Source organism: Natator depressus, chromosome 23 (assembly GCF_965152275.1).
Source record: "Natator depressus isolate rNatDep1 chromosome 23, rNatDep2.hap1, whole genome shotgun sequence".
Classification (NCBI taxonomy): Eukaryota; Metazoa; Chordata; order Testudines; family Cheloniidae; genus Natator; species Natator depressus.
The window spans coordinates 3884376-3907778 of record NC_134256.1 but is presented as its reverse complement, the minus strand read 5'-3'; the positions used below and the strand labels follow the sequence as shown (position 1 = coordinate 3907778).

The following is a 23403-nucleotide window of genomic DNA, read 5'->3' as shown; positions in this document are numbered from 1 at the left end:
CTAGCACCCTAACACTGGGCCATCCCTCCTCTCATTGAGCTCCGCTACTTGTCAACTTGCAATACCCCAGTGAGGAATTAACAGGCTCTTGGGAAGGTAGACTCCCTTACAGATTTCTCTTAAGTTCACTCTAATTATAATTACAATACAGCTCACCACTGACCCCACTCCATGATACACAATTCTTCTTGTGGCCAACTTCACTGGCGAAGAAAATTGTACCCGTACTGATGGCTAGAACCCAAATCAAAGTCAGCTTCCAACCCAAGCTCCACTAACCACATGCAAGCAGAAAAAGGTGACTAGAAAAAGAATGCCCTTTCAATGCCAAGAACAATTGCCTACTTAAAAAAAGAAAAAAAGACATCTGTAATAATGGACCAGCTGTTTAAGCCCTATAGAATCCACACCACCAAACAAAAAGGAACTTAACTAGTCAAAGAACAAGCCCCAGCTCCAGCCCCACACACAAGAAGGCAATGGAGAAGGGCAAGTTTCATTGTGTCCTGACACAGGTGCAGGACCAGAATGGCTGTTCAGCAGAACAAGTGACATTCTTCAGTGAAAAGTTCACTTGAATTCAAGGGCTGCTGGATCAGCTTGCTGCAAAAAGAAATCTGACCCCCCTCACCCCCATTCCCCCCGCATGTGAAAATCTCCCTATGGATTTAGGCTTGGGTAACGAGGAGAGAGTCCCAAATCTGTGGCGGCTTTGCGGAAACTGCTACAGAACTCGAGTCAGCAGAGAGCGGATGCAGGATTGAGGCAGAGATGCTTGTTGATCAAGAGTTTATTTTTAACAGCCCCTGGGAGAAACGAGCAGCATATCGTAACTGACTGATCATTTAAAAGCAAGGAAGTTTATGAATCACAGCTGTGTTTCGCAGAGTTTGGGATTATGTTAAAAAAAAAAAAAGATTGGAGTGAAACAAGGATGAGGACCCTGGACACAGAGAATTAATCCCCAACACCACGCGTTTCAGAGACCAAGACATCAATTTAGCATGGTGTGAATTTCTTTGTTTGAATTAAAGACACGAGAAACCACTGTACCCTGGCAGCCTTCATTTTAACTGCAATATCATATAATTTTAACTTAAATTAAAAATAAAAATGATCAAATTAGACCAACAAAACATGTTAACTATTTGAGAACCTCCAGGTGGTTCCATTACTGATTAATTAAAGAAACCCTGTTTGGATTTACATCTCCCCAGGAAGCAATATTATGTCACTGGCGGAGTTTCATATTAATATATGTAAGAAATCAGCAATAGTGCCCAGGTTTGGGATAAAAGGACATACACAGAGGACCCAAATGCCATATAATCCTGGTACTTTGTGAGCCTTCATGCAGTTTTTCCAGCACTAAGCATTCCTAAATGCATTGTGTTTAGTCAGCCAGCGGACAGGAAGGCTACTTTATTGCAGTCAGATCTCTCCTGGTTGTCAGTCAATGTGAGCAGAGTTCACTGTAACACTTCCCCACTTGGACAAATCCACAAAGGAAGGAGAAGGGAGCAAAAGCCAGGGACAGTCTAATCACTTGCCCACTCTGCTCTTGTGAGAGACGCTCAACAGCAACGCCAAACCTGTCAGACATGCGTGCAGCATGGTACTTCTGTGGCCAGTCTTTCCAGCACTGGCATCCTCCTTGACACCCCCCACTCTTCAATGGGGGCCACAGGTGGCTTGAATGAAGTCAGTCTCTTACCAAGTTGGGTGCATATCTGACACACAACTGTACAGCAATTTCAGTCTCAGCAGTAATTTACTTCTCCAGCTTGCTAACTATGCCAGATTTTAGAATGAAGGCATCGCCTGACGGCCACAGACTCAGGAGAGGAATCCTGCATTGCAGCTTCTTCTATGTGCATACCAGGTTTACCAGGATTGTTTCTAAACACGCACAGGAGGGGTACGAATCAACAGACTGACCCCCTCCTATTAGCGGGGAGAGGGGGAACGTCATTCGTTCATTCAGAATTCATTTCACCTTCTAAGTCCAGAGCTGTATGGCAAGCAGGCCAACATTTATTCTGAACACGTTAGGGACGGAGAAGCACAACTGCCACACTTCTCCTATCGTGTGTCTCAGGGCTTTGCACCAGCAGCTGCAAATGACAGAGCAGCCTGGGCATTTGTAAACAAAAACAAGCTTCAAGGGAGCAGTTTAACTTGGGGCGGGGAGAGACTGGCCCCACACTCAACCGGTTCACATTGGCTCAATGAGGTTTTAAAGCTCAACAGTGCTATCTAGACAGAGAAACTGGCAAGACAACTAAAAATCCATCCTCCCAACCTTAGCTTGGAGAGACTGAGCGTACAAAGCGCATTCAGAGGCTGGCAGGAAAGGGGGTTAAACCCTCTCCCTGAGCTACGGGGGGGGGACCCCTGAATGCGTGGTGCTGTCCTGGCTAGCCGGGTTAGGCCAGTTGCAGGGAATTAATTCTCCTCTCCTGCAATACGCTGTGGGGACTTGGGGGCTCAGTAAAGCAACGAGACTCAAGAGTGCTGTGCCAAAAGGAGAACCAACGGGTGCAACGGGATTACATCACCTTTCCTCGGACTTGGCTGAAGTAAGCCAAGACCTTTGCTATGGACTTCGGTTAAGGAGAGCCTATATGCTTGGTTCTTAAAGGGGCAGCACATTGTTTATATGTCCTTTTGCTGACGAAGGACTCCACAAAGGTAGTTTGTGAAAGAACGCCCTTTCAGTACCAAGTAGGTGTTCCCAGTCGCCGTACAGAATACTTTCCAGCTCCAGCAGACTTGTTGACTCCCGGTAGTAAAAGCAGCATTCAGCACTTTATTTTATTTTTCCCACTGGCTTCCTGGATTTTGGTGCACACCTAAAAAGGATATTGGCTACATAGGGAAGAAAAAAGATCTCACCAGGTCAAGGACATGAGACCACCCGAGACTGAAAAAGTTTCTGCCATCCTGGACCCTGATTGTCCGCATACTACCTAAGGAGGGAGAACAGGTCTTCTGAACATAATGTAGTAATAGGAGCAGCTTTGTACATTAAGGGGTGACAACACACAGATCTCTAACGGCTGGAAAACATTATGCAACTTCTCAGTGTAATTACTCATACTTGTCCATTCTCCAATTCTCTTACTGAATCGAGTCCTTCGCAGCTGTCACGCCCAGTCAACGTCCATGTTCACCTACAAGAAAGGAGTTCTCAAAGTGCGAGCTACTGCCTTTTGCCAGCCTGCATTCACTCTCTTGATGGCTGAACCCCAAAGAAAATCAGGAACAGGGAAAATGTGAAGCTTCCAAAAGAATTTGGCCAGGTCTTATTAGTTGTATTACCATAGCCCCTAGGAGCCCTTGTCATGAAGCAGGACCCCATTGTGTTAGGTGCTGTACATTTTTAATGCTATTCGATGTATTACAGTAGCACCTAGGAGCCCTAGGTATGAAGCAGCACCCCATCGTGCTAGCTGTGTACAAACACAGAACAAAAAGATTGCCCTTGTTCCAATCTAAGTAACCACTTTCCACAAACAAGGACCATCCTTTGCCACAGTGATTGCGTGTAAGACTTTATGGGGGAGCAGCTCTGGAACAGCCGGTTTAAGAGCCTCAAGGAGAATAACTTTTTGTAACGATCTCCAACAACAGCTTCAGGACCGTCCTGTGTTTGCATAATGCCTAGCACAACGGCGCCTGATCTTGGCTGGCCCATATGCACTACGGTAATAAACAGGGTTAATACTACCATTTAGCATACACTAGCTGCCTGCGTATTTATGCTCACGTAAGAGTCAGAACATCCTGGGAACAGGACCAGGCCATTGAATTCTTTGGATGCCTTTTCCCTGTTTTCCTCATTTGCACCTTCAAGTCACATCTCATCTACCCAACGCGTCACATCCCTTTATTCCACAAGCACATCTCACGACATCTGCTGAAAAGATCTGGTCCCAACTCCCTTCCTTTGCTCCTTTTACATCCCATCTGCAGGTTTGTTCTTTGCTGGCATGATCCAGCTTTTCCAAGGAAGCCACCGGCAGCTGGGGTGTTTTCAACACCCATATTTCACATTTTAAAGTTCCCGGGAAAGAGGAAGCTCTTCTCTGGACTGTAACAAACAGATCGAGTCCCAGTCTAGAAGCCAAAAAAAGGGAGTATGGGCAGAGCTGTGTGGGAAAAGAGACAGATCAAAAGCTCTCCCATTTTACAGCCAGCCAAGAGAGAGGTGACCAGACAAGTCAGATACAATTACGTGATGCCATGTGACTCTCGAGGAGATGGGAAGTGTGCCAAGCCTTTCCAATCAGGCACATTTGCTCTACTGCTACCAGCCAGACACCTCGTTATGGCAAGTCACATGAATATGACATTTAAGCAGACAGGATCATTAAGAAAGCCAAAGGGGTTTTTACTGCCACAGAGGAAAGCAACGAGGTAACTGCATCGCAAAGCGCTTATGAGAAACACGGGTCTGCAGTTACATCAAAGAACAGCTAAGCTGGGTGAAGGCCTCTGTGGCCTCTCTGCTACATAACAATCTAGACAGAGCTAGCACCTGTGGGCAGAGGGAGAAAACAGACTCTCTCTTCCCTCCCAAGAGCAAGTGTCTACAGGACACGCACAGATTCCTGAAGCTGACAAGTAGGTCAGCACAGGAATAATCCCAGCAGCACCTCTAGCCCATCTGAAATTCTCTGGGAACAGAAGGAAGCCCAGTGCAGCCCCTCCCGTAGCCTGAGAGGTATCGGGTTAGGCAGCATCAGTCTCCCATGGGACCAGCAGAGCGCTTACTGTGATGTACAGACAGCACCTGTGCCCTGTACTGTGTAAATGCAGGAGCCAATCCCCCCCATTCCCCAGTTGAAGGAGGGGGTAGGAATGGAACAATCTTGTCACAATTACCCTCAGATCACAAACCCCTTGTATTTCAGGGATGATTTTCAACAGCCCATGGGCTCTACAAAGAGTCCAGTTATACCGGAAAAGACTTGTTAGCATGGCTGATTCTCACACTGGCAGAGGGCATGCGCTGACAACAACGAGACCTGCTGCGTAACCAAGGTGAGAAGGGATATTTGCGGGGATGTGAGAGAAGTGTGTTGTCAGCACACAGGCTCCAACTTCCCATCCAGGGCAGTGAAGGCATTCACCTGAGGATACCGGGGAAGTGTGCCGTCCTCAGCTGCACCAGAGGGGGATATTATGGGGCGCTTCCCCCCATGACAATTAGCCCCTATTCACAACAAGGTGAGGAATTAGGAGCTTTGCCTGAACATCAAACAAGCCTTGCATTTAAAGGGTAGCCAGGAAGCCAAGAGGCACTTCAAAAAAGAAAGCCATTCTCCCCCATACAGAAAGCCATGAGGATATGCAATGCATAACCACTGCAGCAATTCACACCTTAATGCCCCAGCTGGGCTCATGGCTCGTGCTGCATATCAAAAAACAATCTGAATAAGCCCTCCCGTAACACAGGAGGATCTAAAAAAGGAGAGATTTTTACATAGGCAATGGGGAAAGTGCCCCTCCAGGAGCCAGAGACATGAAAGCCCAGCAATCTACTCCCTTCTGCAAGGTGAGCTTCAAGAGGATCCGTGGCACATGTATAAATTTCCAAAGGGGACAGTAAAGGAGAAACAAATTCCTACCAAATCCTTAGAGCAGGGACCCACTTTCCATTGAAAAAAGCCAGCCAAGGGCTCTCATCTTCCTACAAATGCTGTATGCATCTGAACAAAGATTTACTTCCCATTTAGTGAGAGTGAGCAGCAAGAGCTAGAGCTAACTGCAGCCTCACTAACGGGCTGCTCTGACAGGTTTCAAAGTAGCAGCCGTGTTAGTCTGTATCCTATCCATAAAAAGAAAAGGAGTACTTATGGCACCTTAGAGACTAACAAATTTATTAGAGCATAAGCTTTCATGAGCTACAGCTCACTTCATCGGATACAGACTAACAGGGCTGCTCTGAGACACCGTTTCCAGTCACTGTATGATGGAAGGCAGGACAAGGGTAAAACAGTACACAGGGCATGCCAGGGAAAGTGCACAGAGAACCAGTTTAAAGAAAGCTTGGTCTGGATACCCGGTCCAGCAAACATGGGTGCAAGCAGAGCTAATACACAGGAAGACATGAAAACAACATTTTCTTTAAATGGTTAAAAACACCAGGAGCAGGGGAGAATCCCGGAGAGGCACCAGTTTACCCAGTGCTCCCCTCTTACAGCTGCCCCCAACAGCATCAAAGGGAGGAAATGAGAGGTGCAGATAGATACACGTTACAAGAACTGCCCACTCGAAGACTTGGCCATTCCCAGCCCTTCAAAGACCAATGGGGTGTTGAAGGTAACAGGTAGGCTGTGGAAGAGGCCACAGTCAGGCGAGTTCCCACAAGCCCATCAGCAAGGCCCATTCACATGTCCATGGCAGCATGTGCGGGTTGTAATACAGATCGTAATGCATCTGTGGGAACTTTCGCTCAGACGTTCTCCCAGCTTCTGTCTACAGTCTCAGGACACAGGAAAACACGGGCAGCAGACAGGAACATGCTCAAGCCTAAGAGGTGGCAAGCACTGGCCAGAGAGACAAAAGAAGGGGTTTCAAGGTAGCAACAGTTCTAACCACACGCACTATCCTGGCCTAGCCAGGAACTCCCTTAGCTTCCTCCCCACATAAAATAGAAAATGCAGCACTCTATCCTCAGAAAGGGCAGGACACTCCTGCCGATTTGCTCCAGCTGCTCCCAATTTCAGAGAGGAATGGAGCAGACATTCCACCCATTGCTCCCTTTGAGGTAAGGGCCACTTAGCCATACTCCTTTGGAAAGGCCACCCTCTGACAGACAGCAACGTAAGCCTTTCAACATTCACGCCATCCAACATTCTCGCCCACTTTTGCAAAGCCCTCTGCTCAAGGTCAGGGTTTCCCTGTTGCACTGGAAGAGAAGAGTCCATTGTAAGTTTCCGTAGAGCATGAGAAAGAGAGGAAAGTGACCTCTCTGGAAGAAATTTCATCTGTCTCAGAATGCAGCCCCCTTTTTCCAGAACACCTCCAGACCCATTTGCTCCTATGACATGAGTTTCAGCCCAACAGGAAGAGAGGCAGCAAGGTGGGGAGGCAGGGACTGGACACCCTCTAACAGGTCTTTTCCCCTGTTAATTACTGGACCCTTGGCCTGGTTTTCAGAGGGCTGAGCACCCGGCATCCCAGTTAAATCAGCGGGAGCTGTATGTGATCAGCAGCCTAAGGGAAAAAATCAGTCCAAAAGCCTATGACCCTAATATGCTGTTACCCCGGACCCAATATGCTTGACGGCAGCGTTCTATGGGAAAACGAACGCCCTCCGAACAGAGCCATGTGAACCATTCCACAGCTTTCCCTGGAACATAAGAATGGCTCTACTGGGTCAGACCAAGGGTCCATCTAGCCTTGAATCCTGTTTTCCGACAGTGGCCAGTGCCAGGTGCCCCAGAGGGAATGAACAGAAGAGGTCATCATCAAGCGATCTATCCCCTGTCGCTCATTCCCAGCTTCTGGCAAACAGAGACTAGGGACGCCACTGATGGACCTGTCCTCCATGAATTTATCTAGTTCTTTTTTGAACCTTGTTATGGTCTTGGCCTTCACAACATCCTCTGGCAAGGAGTTCCACAGGTTAACTGTGCATTGTGTGAAGAAATACTTCCTTTTATTTGTTTTAAGCCTACAGCCTATTAATTTCATTTGGTGACCCCTAGTTCTCGTGTTATGAGAAGTAGTAAACAACACTTCCTTATCTACTTTCTCTACACCAGTCATGATTTTATAGACCTCAATCATATCTTCCCTTAGCAGTCTCTTTTCCAAGCTGAAAAGTCCCAGTCTTCTCAATCTCTCGTCATACGGAAGCCATTCCATACCCCTAATCATTTTCGTTGCCCTTTTCTGAACCTTTTCCAATTCCAATAGCTGCTGTCCGTGTTCCTAAATCTATATGGCTCCATCTGGTTTGTTAATGGGTGTCCAGAGAAGCCAATGTGACTTGAGCAGATCTGCTAGGGACCCAATGGATTGATTCCAGTGGAAGATAACGGACAACTTTTTCAGTCTCCCAACTCAATCTGGACACCCATTAACAAACCAGATGCAGCCATAAAGGTTTAGGAACACTGACAGCAGCTATTATGTACCACACCGCCCCCTTCTCCCATGACACTTTGAGACTCATTTGCTCCTGTTACATGAGTTGAGGAAAGTTCCCAAGAATGACCGGATGGCTCACAGGAGCAAGAATGGGTTGCAAGAGCTTTTCACCTCCAGGTCACTGGTTCAAATTCAGCCTAGCCTGGTAGTGAAAGGAGATTGCCACCATCTGTTTGACGATCCCTTTGCGAAATAAGTCAGGGGTGCTCACCCCCGTTTTTTAGGAGACTGGTGACCACATCATCAAGGCAACAGGCATATAATGGCATTCTGATTGGCAGTATCAGCTGTGTGCTGAAAAGGTCATGGAGATGCAACACCTAGGTATCTCTCCTATGAAAATAAAGAGAGGACTTATTTATTCAGGACTGCCCATCACCAGCACAAAAGGGTTTCCCCATGGCACCTCAGCAAAGGTAAGGGACTCCGGAAAGGAGGCACAAAGCATCATTGGAAAGTGCTTCACAGAAACATCCAAGGCACTGCTAAACTATTCATCACCTGGATTGCTATGAGGGTATAACACACTTCTCAGGGCTGATTTACGAAGAGACCCAAAAAGTGTGGAAGGCTTCCCTGGAGAACATGATCCACAAGGCCACTGACCCATGAACACGCCAAGAGGAAGACGGTGACAGCTGCAGACACAGTCTACGCTCTGAAACACCAATGCTGCACTTCATGCTAATTTGGTGGCTGAACCCTCAGATTAAGATTAAAATATTACCATAAAAAAAACACCAAACCAACTCTCTTTGGATTAAGAGAAGGTCTGAGCGGCAGAGAAGGCGTAACAGCAAGATCTATCCCAACAGGGAGTGGGATGAGAACTGCAACAGGCTGTTCAACTGAAGACTCCTGCACCCTGAGTCAACGACAGAGTCCCAGAAACTCCATTTGTAACGAGGAGATGGACTGTTTGGCAGAAGAGTTCGACTACACATGGAGCAAGTCACTTTCATGCACAGGACGGACGTCTGCAGTCATACCACTAGTTGTCAGCACAGAGAGCATGAGGAACCTGAAATTCCCTGCAGCTATACTTGTAAGATCCACTCAAGTCTGAGCAACAGTTGAAAGCAAAGAACTGACACAGCCATTGACAGCTGCAAAAGAGGAGGGGCAAGTCTTATGAAAAACTGAGCAAGACCTATCGGAACTGGGGAACTCTCTCTCCCTTCTCGTGTTCAACAACTGAGCAGAATTAGCGCTAATGGGAGAATCTAGAATGCAGTGCGGGAAAGTTTGCTGAGCTTTTGATCCATGACCACCTTCCCCGTTGGGACAGCGCATGCCGAGCAAAAATGTAGATCCCTGAACTAGCCCAATACCCCCAAATCAACATCATGGAGTTTCAAGGGAAAACCCAATACCCAGGATATTTCAAAGCGTTTGCCCCCAACACCAAGAAACCCTGCCTTTACCTAGCACATAATCCCTTCCCGTCGTGCACACCCCCAGGAACCCACACATCAATTTTGTTCTGATTCTTTCCCAGTGGAAATTGAAGCCAATGTCACTGATGGATACCTCAAAGCTCCCTCAATACCATCACGCCCCCTGCTGGGAAGAAGACACTTGTCAGGACTCAGTCCTGAAAGAACGGGATTTAAAGGGTGTACCGGGTGCTACTACGGAATGCTCTGAAGGTTCTTTACAAAACCCCAGAAGACAACACGGCAGAGCGCGCGCACGCCCACACACCCCATGCTGTAACTAGGCTTGTTGTGCTGAAGAGGTCCACGCAGCCAAGTGTGAGCGACCTCTATAGAACTACAGGGATATGGCTCAGCCAGCACCTGGGCAATCACTAGCTGTGCACAGAAACAATTCTTATTTCACTCCTCTTGGCTGGTCCCTGGGCCTGTCTATCTTAAAACTGGACTCTCTGGCTTAGGCTGAGAACTGTTCCTCTCTCCTCCTCCTCCTCACTTTGTAGGAGGACGTAATCCAAATCACAACCAGTGAGCAATGTTCAACTAGCCAGTTACTACGAGAACAGCGATAACTGTCTGAGTACCTGGCTAATTTAATTGACACTCCCCCATCCCCAACCATAAACCTAACCTTGTACCATTTGCTCATGCAGGAAAGATTATTATTGATTCCTGGTGCAGACATAACCAGCCTTGCAGAACATGTTCAAACAGAAACAGCGTCCTCTTGTGGCATTCACCAAGCCATCAGCACTGTAGCTCACTGCAGTTCTATGGACAATTCCCTTGTATAATGAGGAGCAAAACCCAAAGAACACAGAAAGCACCTTACCTTAGCCCCTTGCTCGTCCACTGAATTACTACCTGCCAGCAAAACAGAAGATGAAGAAGAAGTCAGTCACTTTATCAGCCAACACGGCAACATGAACACTGTTACAAACAGGTACCAGACCCATGTGTACACCTGGCCACATTACATATTTGAAGGCCTCAACATAACAAACAGATCTCTGCAGACAGCAGAGAAACTCCCTCTCACTTCCCCGGCCCGAGAAGTTGTGGAACAAGCTGTCCCTGCCTTCCCACTTTGTTCAGATCAAAAAACACCCAATGCAAATCAGCGATGCGGTCATTCCATTAATTCGTGGGAGACTTTGTGCAATAAGTAGAGCATTAAGTGATGGCAGTGCTCAGGAAGGGTTCCATCTTGACAGCTCTGGAAACGGAAGACTACCTTCTAAACAGACTGCAATAGTACAGACTGTCTCACTAATGGGCCTCAGTTCTGTGCCAGAGATATCAATGCTAAGTTTCCAGAAAAACATTTTTAAAATTGCCATTAAAATACAAGAACCCCTTAAAAAAAACCCCAGCAGTCTTGGTACTGTGTTGGGATATCAACAAACTCCCTTCCTGGCTAATCTGACTGGCCAGACACCTTTTGCATGAAGGTCGGATACTACAGTGATGTGTGTCATGTAAGTATCTAGACAGACCAAGGAAGGGAGGTTTAGTGGATTAGATTGCAGGCTTTTGGGACTAAGGACCATACCTATGTGTGTTTGTACAGCATCTAGCACAATAATGCCTAGCTTTATTTAGTGCTTTGAGATCTCAAAGTAATTTATGTAGCACTCATAAAAGGAATGTCAGGGTTAGATTTCCCATGCTGTGTTCCTTTAAGAACTGAATATCTGATGAGTCTGGGGGTGTATCATTTACAAAGGAGGTCAGTACCATTAGCTCCCCTTCTACAGACGGGGTCCTGATCCTGACTGGGATCTCTGAACACCATGGTAATATAAATAATAAAAATGGAAAGAACAGAACTCCTGGGTTCTATTCCTGACCGTGCTACCGACTTGTTGTGTAGCAAGCCACTGGCATGCACCGTAAGCATCTATACAATAGGAATAATTATCCTTCACAGCCTTGCAAAGGTGTTGTGAGCTTAGTTTTTGTAAAAGACTTGAGATCCTTGGAAGAAAGGTAATAAAAATACAGCCAGTTATTGGGCAGGGGGAATCAGCTGCTAGAGAATAATCAGAAAGGCACTGAGAATAACACATTTGCTGGCAGTTTTATAGAATTGTTAATACATTTCTATCCCAAATGGATTGGAACAGCTTACCAAAAATATAGATAACTGCTATCCCGCTACCAGCTCCCATTAGCCCTGCTATCCGGAGCACCATTTTCTTGGCATAGGCTGTATTTTCCTTCTGTTTCTTCTCCTGCTGCTCATCAGAACTGGACCCTTTCCCATCTCCTCCCTCTGTTGACTACCCATGGAGGGTGGGAAAGAGAAAAGATTTAAGTTATCAGGTGTGAAAGTTACAGAAGTTAGGGTTCATAGCTACAGAGAAGAGAGCTATGAACAGGCAAATAACTAACTCATTGGACTCAAAACCTCTAGGGAAAAATTCCACTGGCCTTTCTGTTTAGTACCAGAACGTGATTATAGAACCTTGTACAGAACTCCTCGTGAAAGGAATAAAGAAAGCAATTAACATAATCCAGAGAAACTAAAGATGGAAAGGATCCATTACATCATCTAGCCAGAGATCGGATTAGCAAATTCTTCAGCCTTTACTGTATAGACAGTATCCTTCAAAATGTGAAATGACTGTAAGTCGATATAGTGGAGTCTGCCTGAATATGCAGACTGCCTGAAACAACAGCTCTAAAAGGAGCACTAACTGCTTCATTTATCCAAAGGGAACTCTGAATCCTAATGAGGCAATTAAATGTCAACAATGTTACCTATTTTTATGCTGATCAAGCATGCAAGAGGAAGATTTGTGCAATCCACCCAGCATGGCTCCTCCTGATGGCCACCCAGCATGGCTCCTTGTGATGGCGTTGCTAGAGTAAGTACCACCATTCCCGCCCCCCCCCCCATTCTGACCCCACGTCTAGTCCAGCCATCGCAGCCTGGGAAAGACTGGTCTCCCCTAAGGTTTCCCTGCACTATTAATGAGGCACAAACACAAACTTTCAAATGCTGTGCCAATCGAAGAAAAGACCCTGACCTCGAGAAAATAGCATCAGACTTGCAAACTTTTCCCTCATCCACTTGTTTGGGGAGAGTAAAGTACAAGGTTTTTTCATTAGTGATCAGATGTCCTGGCAAAGGGCAAGGGAGTGGGGTTTTGTGCTTAGCGTGGTAAGTTTTCATAACAATTTTACAAGACTGCTTTAAAGTCCTGCTACCAGGGTACTTTCCCCTTACGTTTTGGAGAGTTAAAATGAACCACTGGGGAAACGTTTGCCCCCAAGTCTGAAATCTGAATGCCAAGTCCTAACCAGAATACAATTTTGTTTAGCAACCATTTGAGAGAGCCGATATTTTAAACCTGGAACAACTATAAAACCAGCAATAGGTCTGTTTTTTACTCCCGTGGTTAAAGGCCGAATGGCACTGTAAAGGCTGATACCCCACTGAAACGCAGGACGGAAGAATATGACTACCCAAGCAGAAATATGGTCACAAGACCAAGATTAAACACCCAGCTGCCTTTGTGAAAACTACCATAAGAATTGTAATGCTTCCAGGTGGTCAAGACTTCTGGGCTAGATCTCATTTGAAAAAGAGCAACTTCCCTGTACCAGCCAGAACTCCCTAGTACCATGTCAGGGAATTGAAGTTGGCACAGGCAGATGAGCACATCCCCCATTGAGGTACCCACACAGCTCCCTGCAGCACCCCGAGTTTTTCCTGGTTGCTTCTCCTCCAAACACTGGCCAGACCAAACCATGCGAGATGCAACAGGCAAACCTTCTGGGATGTGCCAGTGCCAAGGGGGACAATACAGTGACAGTAAGAACTCTCTCCCATCCCAGATTTCCGTGGAACATCCTAATTTCCACAACCTGCTTGTGGGATGTTTTGGGGTCTTGGCATTAATTCTGGAGCCTGAGACACACCGGGCTGTGAGAGGACAAAGCTGACTCTGCGAGGCCTCTCAAGTACATTTCAGCAGCGCCACCTTGTGACAGCCAGGTAGAGACCCTGATGACCTTTCTGCTGAGGTCATGCCTGCCTCTCGATGCCAAGTGGTGGCCATTTCTGACAGTATACCAGACAGGGTCTTGTCCCATCTAGTGACAACTCCCCTTGTCCCTAAACCCTCCCCCTTGCCCCCAAGCTTGCCAACTCCATCATACCCCATCATCAAACCTGCCTTTCAACTCCCCACACGCCATCCTCCCAACCAATTCACAACCTCCCTCTCCACTTTTCCTTCCCCACCACTTCCCGGCCCCCCTTCCCTTTGAATGGCAACCCCCAGCCTTCCCCCTCACACCCCACACAACCATGCCCTTCCCAGTCCTCAACCCCCCCCCCCACTGACAACCCCCACACACCCTAATCCCCTCCCAGCCATTTCTGATCCTTCCCATTAACAACCCACCTCACCACCTTTCCCCATCCCCCCACTCACTGATAACCCCCGTCTCTCCCTCCCTCCACCCCCGAATGTCCCTATCCCAAGCTCCCTTCCTTCCCACTGACAACACCCTCAACCATTTTCTAGTGTCCTCTCCTCCCCTCCTCCCACATACACCCCACTCTCGGTTGTAGTAACTTGGCCAACAGATTTACCCCAATGGCGAGTTTATCTGTAAAAAGTGAGGGTACCCTCATAAGAGATCACAATAACCTGAAACATCAAATGTTGAAGGGAAAAGGTATGAAAAGGAGACAGAAAGACTGAACGAGTCCGAACAAAAAGGCCGGCTGATATAACTCAAGGCTTGTGGTAAGATAATGCCTGGTAAACAAGGCGAGCGTAGAACCGGAAATCAGTGAACCAAAACTGGTGTGTTGGAAAGTAGGCCACCCCCCCCCCTTCCCACCGCACATCCCCCCACCCCCACCCTTCCCCCCCCACAGCCCACCCTTCCCCCCACGACACCCCCCTTCCCACCCCCCCTTCCCACACGCCCATCCCCCCACCACAGCCCCCCAACCTACCCACACGCCCATCCCCCCCACCACAGCCCCCCAACCTTCCCAGTCCGAACAAAAAGGCCGGCTGATATAACTCAAGGCTTGTGGTAAGATAATGCCTGGTAAACAACGCGAGTGTAGAACCAGAAATCAGTGAACCAAAACTGGTGTGTTGGAAAATAGGCCATCCCCCCCCTTCCCACCCCCCCACGACACCCCCAACCCCTTCCCACCGCACATCCCCCCATCCCCACCCTTCCCCCCACCACAGCCCCCCAACCTTCCCCCAACCACAGACCCCCTTCCCACCCTGTCCACCACCCCCCCCAACCTTCCCCCACCCCCATCCCCCACCACAGCCCCCCAACCTTCCCCCCACCACAGCCCCCCAACCTTGCCCCCTAAGTACAGCCCCCCTTCCCACCCCCACCCCGTCCACCACAGCCCGCCTTCCCACGCCCCCATCCCTCAACCCCCCCGACACCCTCCCCCCCTCCCCGCTGGCCCCGCCCCCTCACCTGCTGGTGCTGCCGTAGCTTGTCCTGCAGCAGCGCCTCGGCCAGCCCCACCCCCGCGCCCTGCGGCGGCGCCCCCGCGCTCAGGGCCCGGCCCGGGGCCGCCCGGGGCCGCCGGCAGCAGCCGCCCCCCAGCGCGCGGACCCCGCACGCCGCCGCCACAACCAGCCCGCGAGCTGCCGCCGCCGCCATCTTCCTCCTCCCCCCGGAGCGCAGCGCGCAGGCGCCGGGTGCCGCCTCCCGCCCAATCGGAGCGCGTCGAGCCCAGCCCGCCAATCCACGCGCGGGGGGAGGGCAGGCCGCAGCCGGGGAGATTGAAAAGTAGCTGGGGAGCTCAGCCAATCAGAGGAAAAGTCAGTGAAGGCAACGCCCACACCGCAGCCGTCCACCAATCAGGAATCGGGGTGCCCTGACCCCGCCTACCTTGGCTAGGCAGACCAATCGCAAGCGACAGAAGGCCGGCACTGGGCTCTGAGGGAGACAGGTCGACAGACCAATGACAAACCACAGGAGGCGGAGCTAAGAGGGCAGACCCAACCCATCACAAGAGACGCCCGCCCTGCGCAGGCCGCTGCCGCCCCAGCCACTCAGAGCGGGGGGAGAGCGAGAAGAACGGAAGGCGGCGAAGGTCAAATGAGGCACTTGGGCTGCCGCCGCCCTTCGCGCTGTCTGAAGCTGGGAGGAAGGGCTACGGCGAGCGAGGGGCGGGAGGGGGGTTGGAGGTGGATGGGGGCAGTGGAGGGAGGAGGCAGGTGAGGGGGAGGTTGGGGCAATGGAGGGGGAGGGGGATTTGAGGGAGGGGGGAGGCAGGTGAGGGGGAGGTTGGGGCAATGGAGGGGGAGGGGGATTTGAGGGAGGGGGGAGGTGGGTTGGGGAGATGGATGGGGTTGGGGGGGAAATGGGAGGATGGGGATTTGAGGGAGGGGGGAGGTGGGTTGGGGAGGTGGATGGGAGGATGGGGATTTGAGGGAGGGGGAAGGGAGGTTGGAGGTGGGTGGGGAATTGGTGGGGCAGTGGAGGGAGGTGGGTGGGGATTGGAGGGGGAGAAAGGAGGAGGAGATGGGAAGGGGAAGGGAGGTGGATGGGGAATTGGTGGGGCAGTGGAGGGAGGATGCAGTTGGGAGGGAGGTTGGAGGTGGATGGGGGGAAATGGGAGGATGGGGATTTGAGGGAGGGGGGAGGTGGGTTGGGGAGGTGGATGGGAGGAAATGGGAGGATGGGGATTTGAGGGAGGGGGGAGGTGGGTTGGAGGTGGATGGGGGGAAATGGGAGGATGGGGATTTGAGGGAGGGGGGAGGTGGGTTGGGGAGGTGGATGGGAGGATGGGGATTTGAGGGAGGGGGAAGGGAGGTTGGAGGTGGGTGGGGAATTGGTGGGGCAGTGGAGGGAGGTGGGTGGGGATTGGAGGGGGAGAAAGGAGGAGGAGATGGGAAGGGGAAGGGAGGTGGATGGGGAATTGGTGGGGCAGTGGAGGGAGAGGCAGTTGGGAGAGGGGAAGGGAGGTGGGTGGGGTTGGGGGCAATGGAGGGAGGGGGGATTTGAGGGAGTGGGGAGGGAGAGGTTGGAGGTGGATGGGGAATTGGTGGGGCAGTGGAGGGAGGTGGATGGGGACTGGAGGGGGAGAAAGGAGGAGGATGGGGAATTGGTGGGGCAGTGGAGGGAGGTGGATGGGGATTGGAGGGGGAGAAAGGAGGAGGAGATGGGAAGGGGAAGGGAGGTGGATGGGGAATTGGTGGGGCAGTGGAGGGAGGATGCAGTTGGGAGGGGGGAAGGGAGGTGGATGGGGGAGGGGAGGGGAGAGGTGTGGGGTATAAGAGGGAGTGAGGGGGCTGATGGAGAGACTAGAAGGTAACGAAGGTGGAGCAATGTGGTAGCAACATTCCCCCCGCAGCACAGCACTGATCCTTTCCCAGGTCCCACTAGCACTTCAGGTCTGGCCCTTGTGTACTACCTCCTCCTCCTCCTCACTTTTTCCACAGTTTTTGGCGCACTCCTAGCAGCTGGGCACAGGCCCAGGCTACAGGATTTTTGATGCAACAGAATCAGAGCGTTCACTAGAATTAAAACCTTTGACCCACTTCAGTGCAAAGGGGGGGGGGGGGGCTTCCTCACCTATGACAGTCTGAAGCTGCCATTCTGAGAGATGTGGAACACTCCATTCTTCTCTCTGTGTTGTTCACTCTGAAGTCTAGTGATAGCACTTTAAAGATCATTTTCACAAGCTGTGGCCACATGCACTTACATGCCAAATATGTGCTCCTGTTATAAACAGCCTGTTGATCGAGGAGATTGTACAGTCCAAACTTTGCAACCACAGCCTGAATGCATTTAAATTATCTTGCTCCACCCCCTGAATCAACAGTGGAGGAAATAATATTCCTCATGCCATGTTAGAAGTGGTTCAGGAGAGTTGACTGGACCTTCTTCCAAAGCTGCCCAGTCCAAGCCCAGGCATAGCTTCCCTGCAGGACTGGGTGAAGTGATCCTTCCCTGCTTTTCTGTATGGGTTTCAGACAGAAGCAAGGGATGACCGAGTACCTGAAATTACTTTACTACATTGTAAATTGATGCCATCGCTTCAAGGAAAATAAAAGCAAGAACAATACAGCGTTCTAGAATATTGTTGAAGCAGCTCTACAAACCTCTGCTGTTTAGGGTTTTAACAAGACTCATCAAAACTCTCTGCAGCCTGCAGGCAGAGGGGCAAAACAACAGCTTAGCACAGCTTTTTCCTTTATTCAAATTTATAAAATAACCCAACAGAGGAAGTCCTTTTCTGATACTCTTTGGTGATCCTTATAGTGAAGGGGGGAAATCCTTTCAAAGGAAGATTCTGCCTTAGGTCTGTAGCCTCCAAATTAGGGTTAATTTATTCATAATGTGAGACCACCCACAAAATATTTCTATTTGAAAAAATAATTCCTAGTGAAAAACAAAATCTTTCCCCTGTGGTGCATGTAACCCAGCTTCTTCAGAACAAGGAGTAATGGTCTCAAGTTGCAGTGGGGGAGGTCTAGGTTGGATATTAGGAAACACTATTTCACGTGGAGGGTGGGGAAGCCCTGGAATGGGTTCCCTAGGGAGGTGGGGGAATCTCCCTCCTTAGAGGCTTTTACGGCCCTGCTTGACAAAGCCCTGGCTGGGACGATTTAGTTGGGGTCGGTCCTGCTTTGAGCAGCGGGTTGGACTAGATACCTCCTGAGGTCTCTTCCAACCCTGACCTTCTATCATTCTATTACAGCCCAGGGCTGGTGCATATGAACCAGAAAACAAAAGACGAGAAACACATTAGACACAAGAGTGAAAGTGACCCAGTCTGTTATCGCTGGCCAACTTGGGGGGAAATGCAAAAATGGTGCTGAGGTGGACAACTCTGCACCAGGTAATTTCACCCATTGGTCAACAAGCAGCTGTCAGCTGTTTCAAGGACATTCAGTTACTTGGTCTGGATTTAAAGCAGTGATTTAGACCTGAAAGGAAAAGGGGAATTGAGTCCTGTTTATTGTATTGAGTATTAGTCACTTTATCAGTCTGATTTTTTTGATCGCCAAGATAAAAGAGCCTGCTCCTCCCCTTCAATTGCCACAGCCTTGCTTCAGGCACGACTGGAAGTTTGTCTGAACAGTGCTGCTCTGCTCCCCTACGGAAAACCCCTCACATAGAATGGGAATGGCAGGGTAGAAGGGACCTCAAGAGGTCACCAAGCCCAGCCCCGAGCTGAGGCAGCATCAAGTAAACCTAGACCAGCCCTGACAGATGTTTGTGCAACCTGTTCTGAAAAACCTCCAATGATGGGGATCCCACAACTTCCTTTCCAGAGCTTCACTCCCCTGAGAGTTAGAAAATGTATCCTAATCTCTCACCTCAATCTCCCTTGCTGCAGATTAAACTCATTGCTTCTTGTCCTACATACAGAGGACATGGAGAAGGACTGATCACCATCCTCTTTGTAACAGCCCTTGGCATATTTGAAGACGGTTATCAGGTCCCCCGCAAGTCTTCTTTTCTCAAGACTTTAAACCTGCCCATTTTTTTTTAACCTTTCCTCACAGGTCAGGTTAAACTGCTGATCATTTTTGTTGCTCTCCTCTGGATTCTCTCCACTTTATCCCACTCTTTCCTAAAGTGCAGCACCCAGAATTGGACACCGCACTCCCTCTGAGGCGTCACCAGTGCCATGTAGAGCAGGGTCCATTATCTCCCATGTCTTACATACGACACTTCTGTTCACACACCCCAGAATATCAGCCTTTTTCACAACTGCATCCCATTGATGATTCATTCAATTTGTGATCCACTATAAGCCCCCCATCCTTTTTGGCAGTACAACCCCCTAGCCAGTTATTCCCCATTTTGCATTTGAATTTTCCTTCCTAAGCAATGTACTTTGCACTTGTCTTTATTGAATTTCATACCAATTCTCCAATTTGTCAAGGTTGCTTTGAATTCTAATCCTGCCGTCCAAAGTGTTTGCAACCCCTCCCAGCTTGGTGTCGTCTGTAAATTTGATAAATATACTCTCCACTCCATTATCCACATCATTAATGAAAATACTGAATAGTGCCAGCCCCAAGCAGGACCCCACTACATACACCCCCTGAATTTGACAAACCATCGATAACTACTCTGAGTACAGTCTTTGAACCAACTGTGCACCCACCTTATAATAATCTCATCTGGAACACATTTGCTTTCGAGAACGTCATGGGTGACTGTGTCAAAAGCCTTCATCAAATCAAGCATCTACAGCTTCCCCCCACCCCCATCCACTAGGCCAATCCACCCCCATCCACTAGGCCAATAACCCTATTAAAGAAGGAAATAAGGTTGGCTTGGCATGATTTACTCTTAAAAGTCATGCTGGCTATTTCTGATCACACCATCATCCTCTAGGTGCTTACAAAGAGATTGTTGTTGAATGGGTTCCAATATCTTTCCAGGTATCGAAGACAGGCTGACTGGTCTACAAATTCCCCGTGTCCTATTTGTTCCCCCTTTTAAGATAGGTACCATGTTTGCCCTTCTCCAGTCCCCTGGAACCTCAACTCCTCCAGGAGTTCTTGAAGATCATTGCTAATGGTTCTGAGATTGTTTCAGTTAGTACCTTACACACCTTAGGGTCAATTTCATCAGGCCTTGCCGACTTGCATCTATCGAACTTGCCTAAATATTCTTTAGCTAGTTCTTTCCCTATTTTCGCTTGCGTTCCTCCCCCCGGTCTCTTTGGACGTTTTAGATTTCCCTTTATTTCATAGGCTAATAGGAGGCAAAAGGAAAAAAAGAAAAGCTCAGACAAGATCAAGCTGTTCCATTCTTATCCATTCCATCTGGCAGGCTGCATTTGAGGGGTTTCAATGAGCATGGCCTAGGATCCAGGCAGCCTATTGCATCCGGTGATACAGACCAAGCACATGCAGGGGGCACGGGACAGATGGATTTTATTGAAACGCAGGCACAGCAAGTGGTTTCCCTTTTCAAGAGGAAGGAGAAGAAGCGTGTTTAGTGCTATGGGACCAACCCCAGCCTCTACTTCTGCCCTCCCCACGCGTGAGCACATACTGTTTTTCCTACTCCAGTCCCAATTTACTCATGAGACATAACTGCAGCATTACAAATAAAAACAAACTCCAAAAACAACCACCAGCTGTTCTGGAAGAAAAAAGAAAAAAAAAAACAAAAAAAGCAGCAACCCCTCCCACCCCAAAACTCTGTACAAGGACATGTTGAACCAGTCTCTGGTCAACTGCTAAAAAGGCCCCAGCCCTACGGCTCCAGCAGCTTGCCCAGGAATCGCAAGTTGAGGATCTTGAGCTGCTCCTCCAAGTCCATGCGGACAATGCCATCCTCTCCGTCGATGCTCAGGAGGACGCCTGTCGCCTCCCGGTCCTCCCCCAGGATCACCTTCACCTGGAGAAAGCAAGCACAGGAGCTTGAGAGGCAAGGGGATTATGCTTCTGGTAGATTTGATGCTGGAAGTCAGAACTGATTGTGTCTGCCGTGGGGTAAAAGGGGCAAGGCTTGAGCACAAGACTGCATGCACAGGGTCAATAAGTTCCTATCTATGATCCTTATCTGGCTGCTCCTAAGTGTATTTATCTTTCCAACCCCCTGGCACATAGGACAGCGCTTTAGGATCCAGAGATGGAAAATGCTAAAAGAAAGCTAGGTATTAGTATTATCCCTATTGTACAGATGGGGAAACTGAGGCCCACAGAGTTAAAGTGACTTGCCCAAGTGAAAACTCTCCAGAAAGCTCTCCAGAATCCCAGACTAGCCCCCTAACCACGGGACCATCCTTCCTCTCTAGGCATATGAACAACCCACCCCACCACATGGATTGCTCAGTACAATCCTGATTCGCTAAAGGCTGGTAGAAATACGTGAAGCGGTCGGGTGCGCTCAGGGTTGGAGGACACCCTAAGAACAGACATCAAGGTGGTCTCAGGGAAAGCAAGCAGTCTCCATTTCCATGTCTTGTCTATTTAGACTGGAAGTTCTTCAGGACAAGGCTGGTCTTACTCCTGTCTGGGCAGCGCCTGGCACAATGGGCACTCAGTGTGGGCACCAGAACATTAATATTCTGGATCTCTGCAGTTTGGAAAGACCAGCTGCATCAGAACAAAGTTTGACCATCACATCTATTAAACCTGGCCGTTCTGAGTGCACATTAGAGCTTTAACTCCCTATTAGTCACGATGGGGGTCCCGTACAAGCATAGCTGGCAAAGAAACTATTCTTTCTTTCTGGTGGTGCCCACAGCATGCCATGCGTTCCCAAGCATAGAAGACAGCATGGTCCCAGCTCCATGGAACTCACAGTCTAAAAACTTCTCCAAGCATGATTATATTGCAGGAGCACCTAAGAGCTGCAGTCATGGACCAGAATCCCATTGTGCCCGGCCCTGTACAGACAGAATAATACCTCCTGGGTGACCTTGGGCAATTCATTCTCCCCTGCACCCTCCTGTGCCTCAGTTTCCCCATCGGGAAAACAGGCATGACGACTCTGACCTCCTTTGTAAAGCCCTTTGAGGTCTGCTGATGGAAAGCGTCAGGTAGGAGCGAGGGATGACTGTTATAACTGCTTGAATGGGGACTGTTTTCGTGGGACATATTACGACTAATTGAGGGACAATTCCCTCCCCTTGTAGTCCTAACAATCCAGGGCCAGGGCCACTGCCTACTGTTTGCACCGCACCTAGCACAACGGGCCCCATAGCCAGTACCTCACCAACCAGGAACAAATTACTCTTAATCAAGACACAACACAGACATACAGAATCAGGTTCTACGTAGGACCGTGCAATCCAACCACCGGAGAGGCCAGAGATGCCATTTGATCAGAGCTGCCAGACAGACGGGTTGGCGTTAACGTACCTTATTGTTTTTGGTCGGTATGACGGGCTCTAGGTGCTCACTCGAAATGCTGACCACCTTCTCGCTGTCCTTCAGGTAGACTGAGCACATTCCGCCCTGATGGGAGAAGACAGCCCGGTCAGGCGCCGACACTAAGCCATTCAGAGACCGCGTGCTCTTTCAGACCCATTTGTAGAGCACGCCTGAGCTCAAACGCAAAGCCGAGAATTCCCACCCCGGGATGCGAACCCTCTGGAATTCCAGGAAGATTCCAGCTGATCCCAGGAAACTCTGTCCCCCCCTCAATAGCCACTTAGGGTACCTCCATGCTGCAAGCAAAGGTCTGATTGCAGCATGGGTGGGCTTTGATCTAGCTCACGCAAGTAAACGAACAGCTGCGTACACACATCAGCACGGTATTCAGCACGGGGCAGCCACCCAAGTACGTGCCCAGGCGGCCCGCACATCGACACTGCTGTTACCTGCACACAGGTGTGGCACAGAAAGGCTGCATACAAGAGCCTTCTCTGCAGTTTGTGGTGTCTGAATGGCCTTATCGTGCACGCTTGCTGCTAACCGAGTGTGTTCTTACAACTCCTCATCTTCCTCCCTTAACTTTCCCCTCCTCCCCTTACTGGCCTTGCAACTGGACGCGTTTGGTTATTCACCGCACCACCTGTTGGCACCACTAGTCTTTATATCCCTTGCTCTGTTCTCTGCCTCCCATGCACTATCCTGCACAATTCAAACCTGTTCACGTCCCTAGCCTCCGTTTGCCAGAAGCTGGGAGGATGGATCACTTGATGATTGCCTGTCCTGTTCATTCCCCCTGGGGCGCCTGGCGTTGGCCACCGTCGGAAGACAGGATACTGGGCTAGATGGACCTTTGGTCTGACCCAGCATGGCCGTTCTTATCTAGCTTACGTATGCAAGGGGGAGGGATAAACATTGGAGGACAGACACCAGACCCAATACAGCCG

General features: G+C 49.4%; 2 protein-coding genes across 5 annotated transcripts in view; both read right to left on the bottom strand.

Annotated features, from left to right (window-relative positions):
• The window catches only part of TIMM50 (translocase of inner mitochondrial membrane 50), a 46916-nt gene extending 31750 nt beyond the window's left edge, over positions 1–15166 (bottom strand). The window contains exons 1-3 of the mRNA XM_074938056.1: positions 15072–15166; positions 11731–11881; positions 10432–10463 (exon numbers count right to left, since the gene is read on the bottom strand). Coding sequence (XP_074794157.1) covers positions 10432–10463; positions 11731–11794 — 96 coding nt within the window. The 5' untranslated portion in view covers positions 11795–11881; positions 15072–15166. The remainder of the gene's footprint in view (positions 1–10431; positions 10464–11730; positions 11882–15071) is intronic.
• A 5343-nt stretch (positions 15167–20509) lies between these two features.
• Positions 20510–23403, bottom strand: part of SUPT5H (SPT5 homolog, DSIF elongation factor subunit) — a 31616-nt gene continuing 28722 nt past the window's right edge. For 3 of the 4 annotated variants that reach the window (XM_074937694.1, XM_074937695.1, XM_074937693.1), the window contains exons 28-29: positions 22445–22540; positions 20517–20975 (exon numbers count right to left, since the gene is read on the bottom strand). In XM_074937694.1, the coding sequence (XP_074793795.1) occupies positions 20832–20975; positions 22445–22540 (240 nt within the window). In that variant the 3' untranslated portion in view covers positions 20517–20831. Of the gene's footprint in view, positions 20976–22444; positions 22541–23403 lie in introns of all 4 variants that reach the window. The other variant, XM_074937696.1, reaches the window with a different exon arrangement.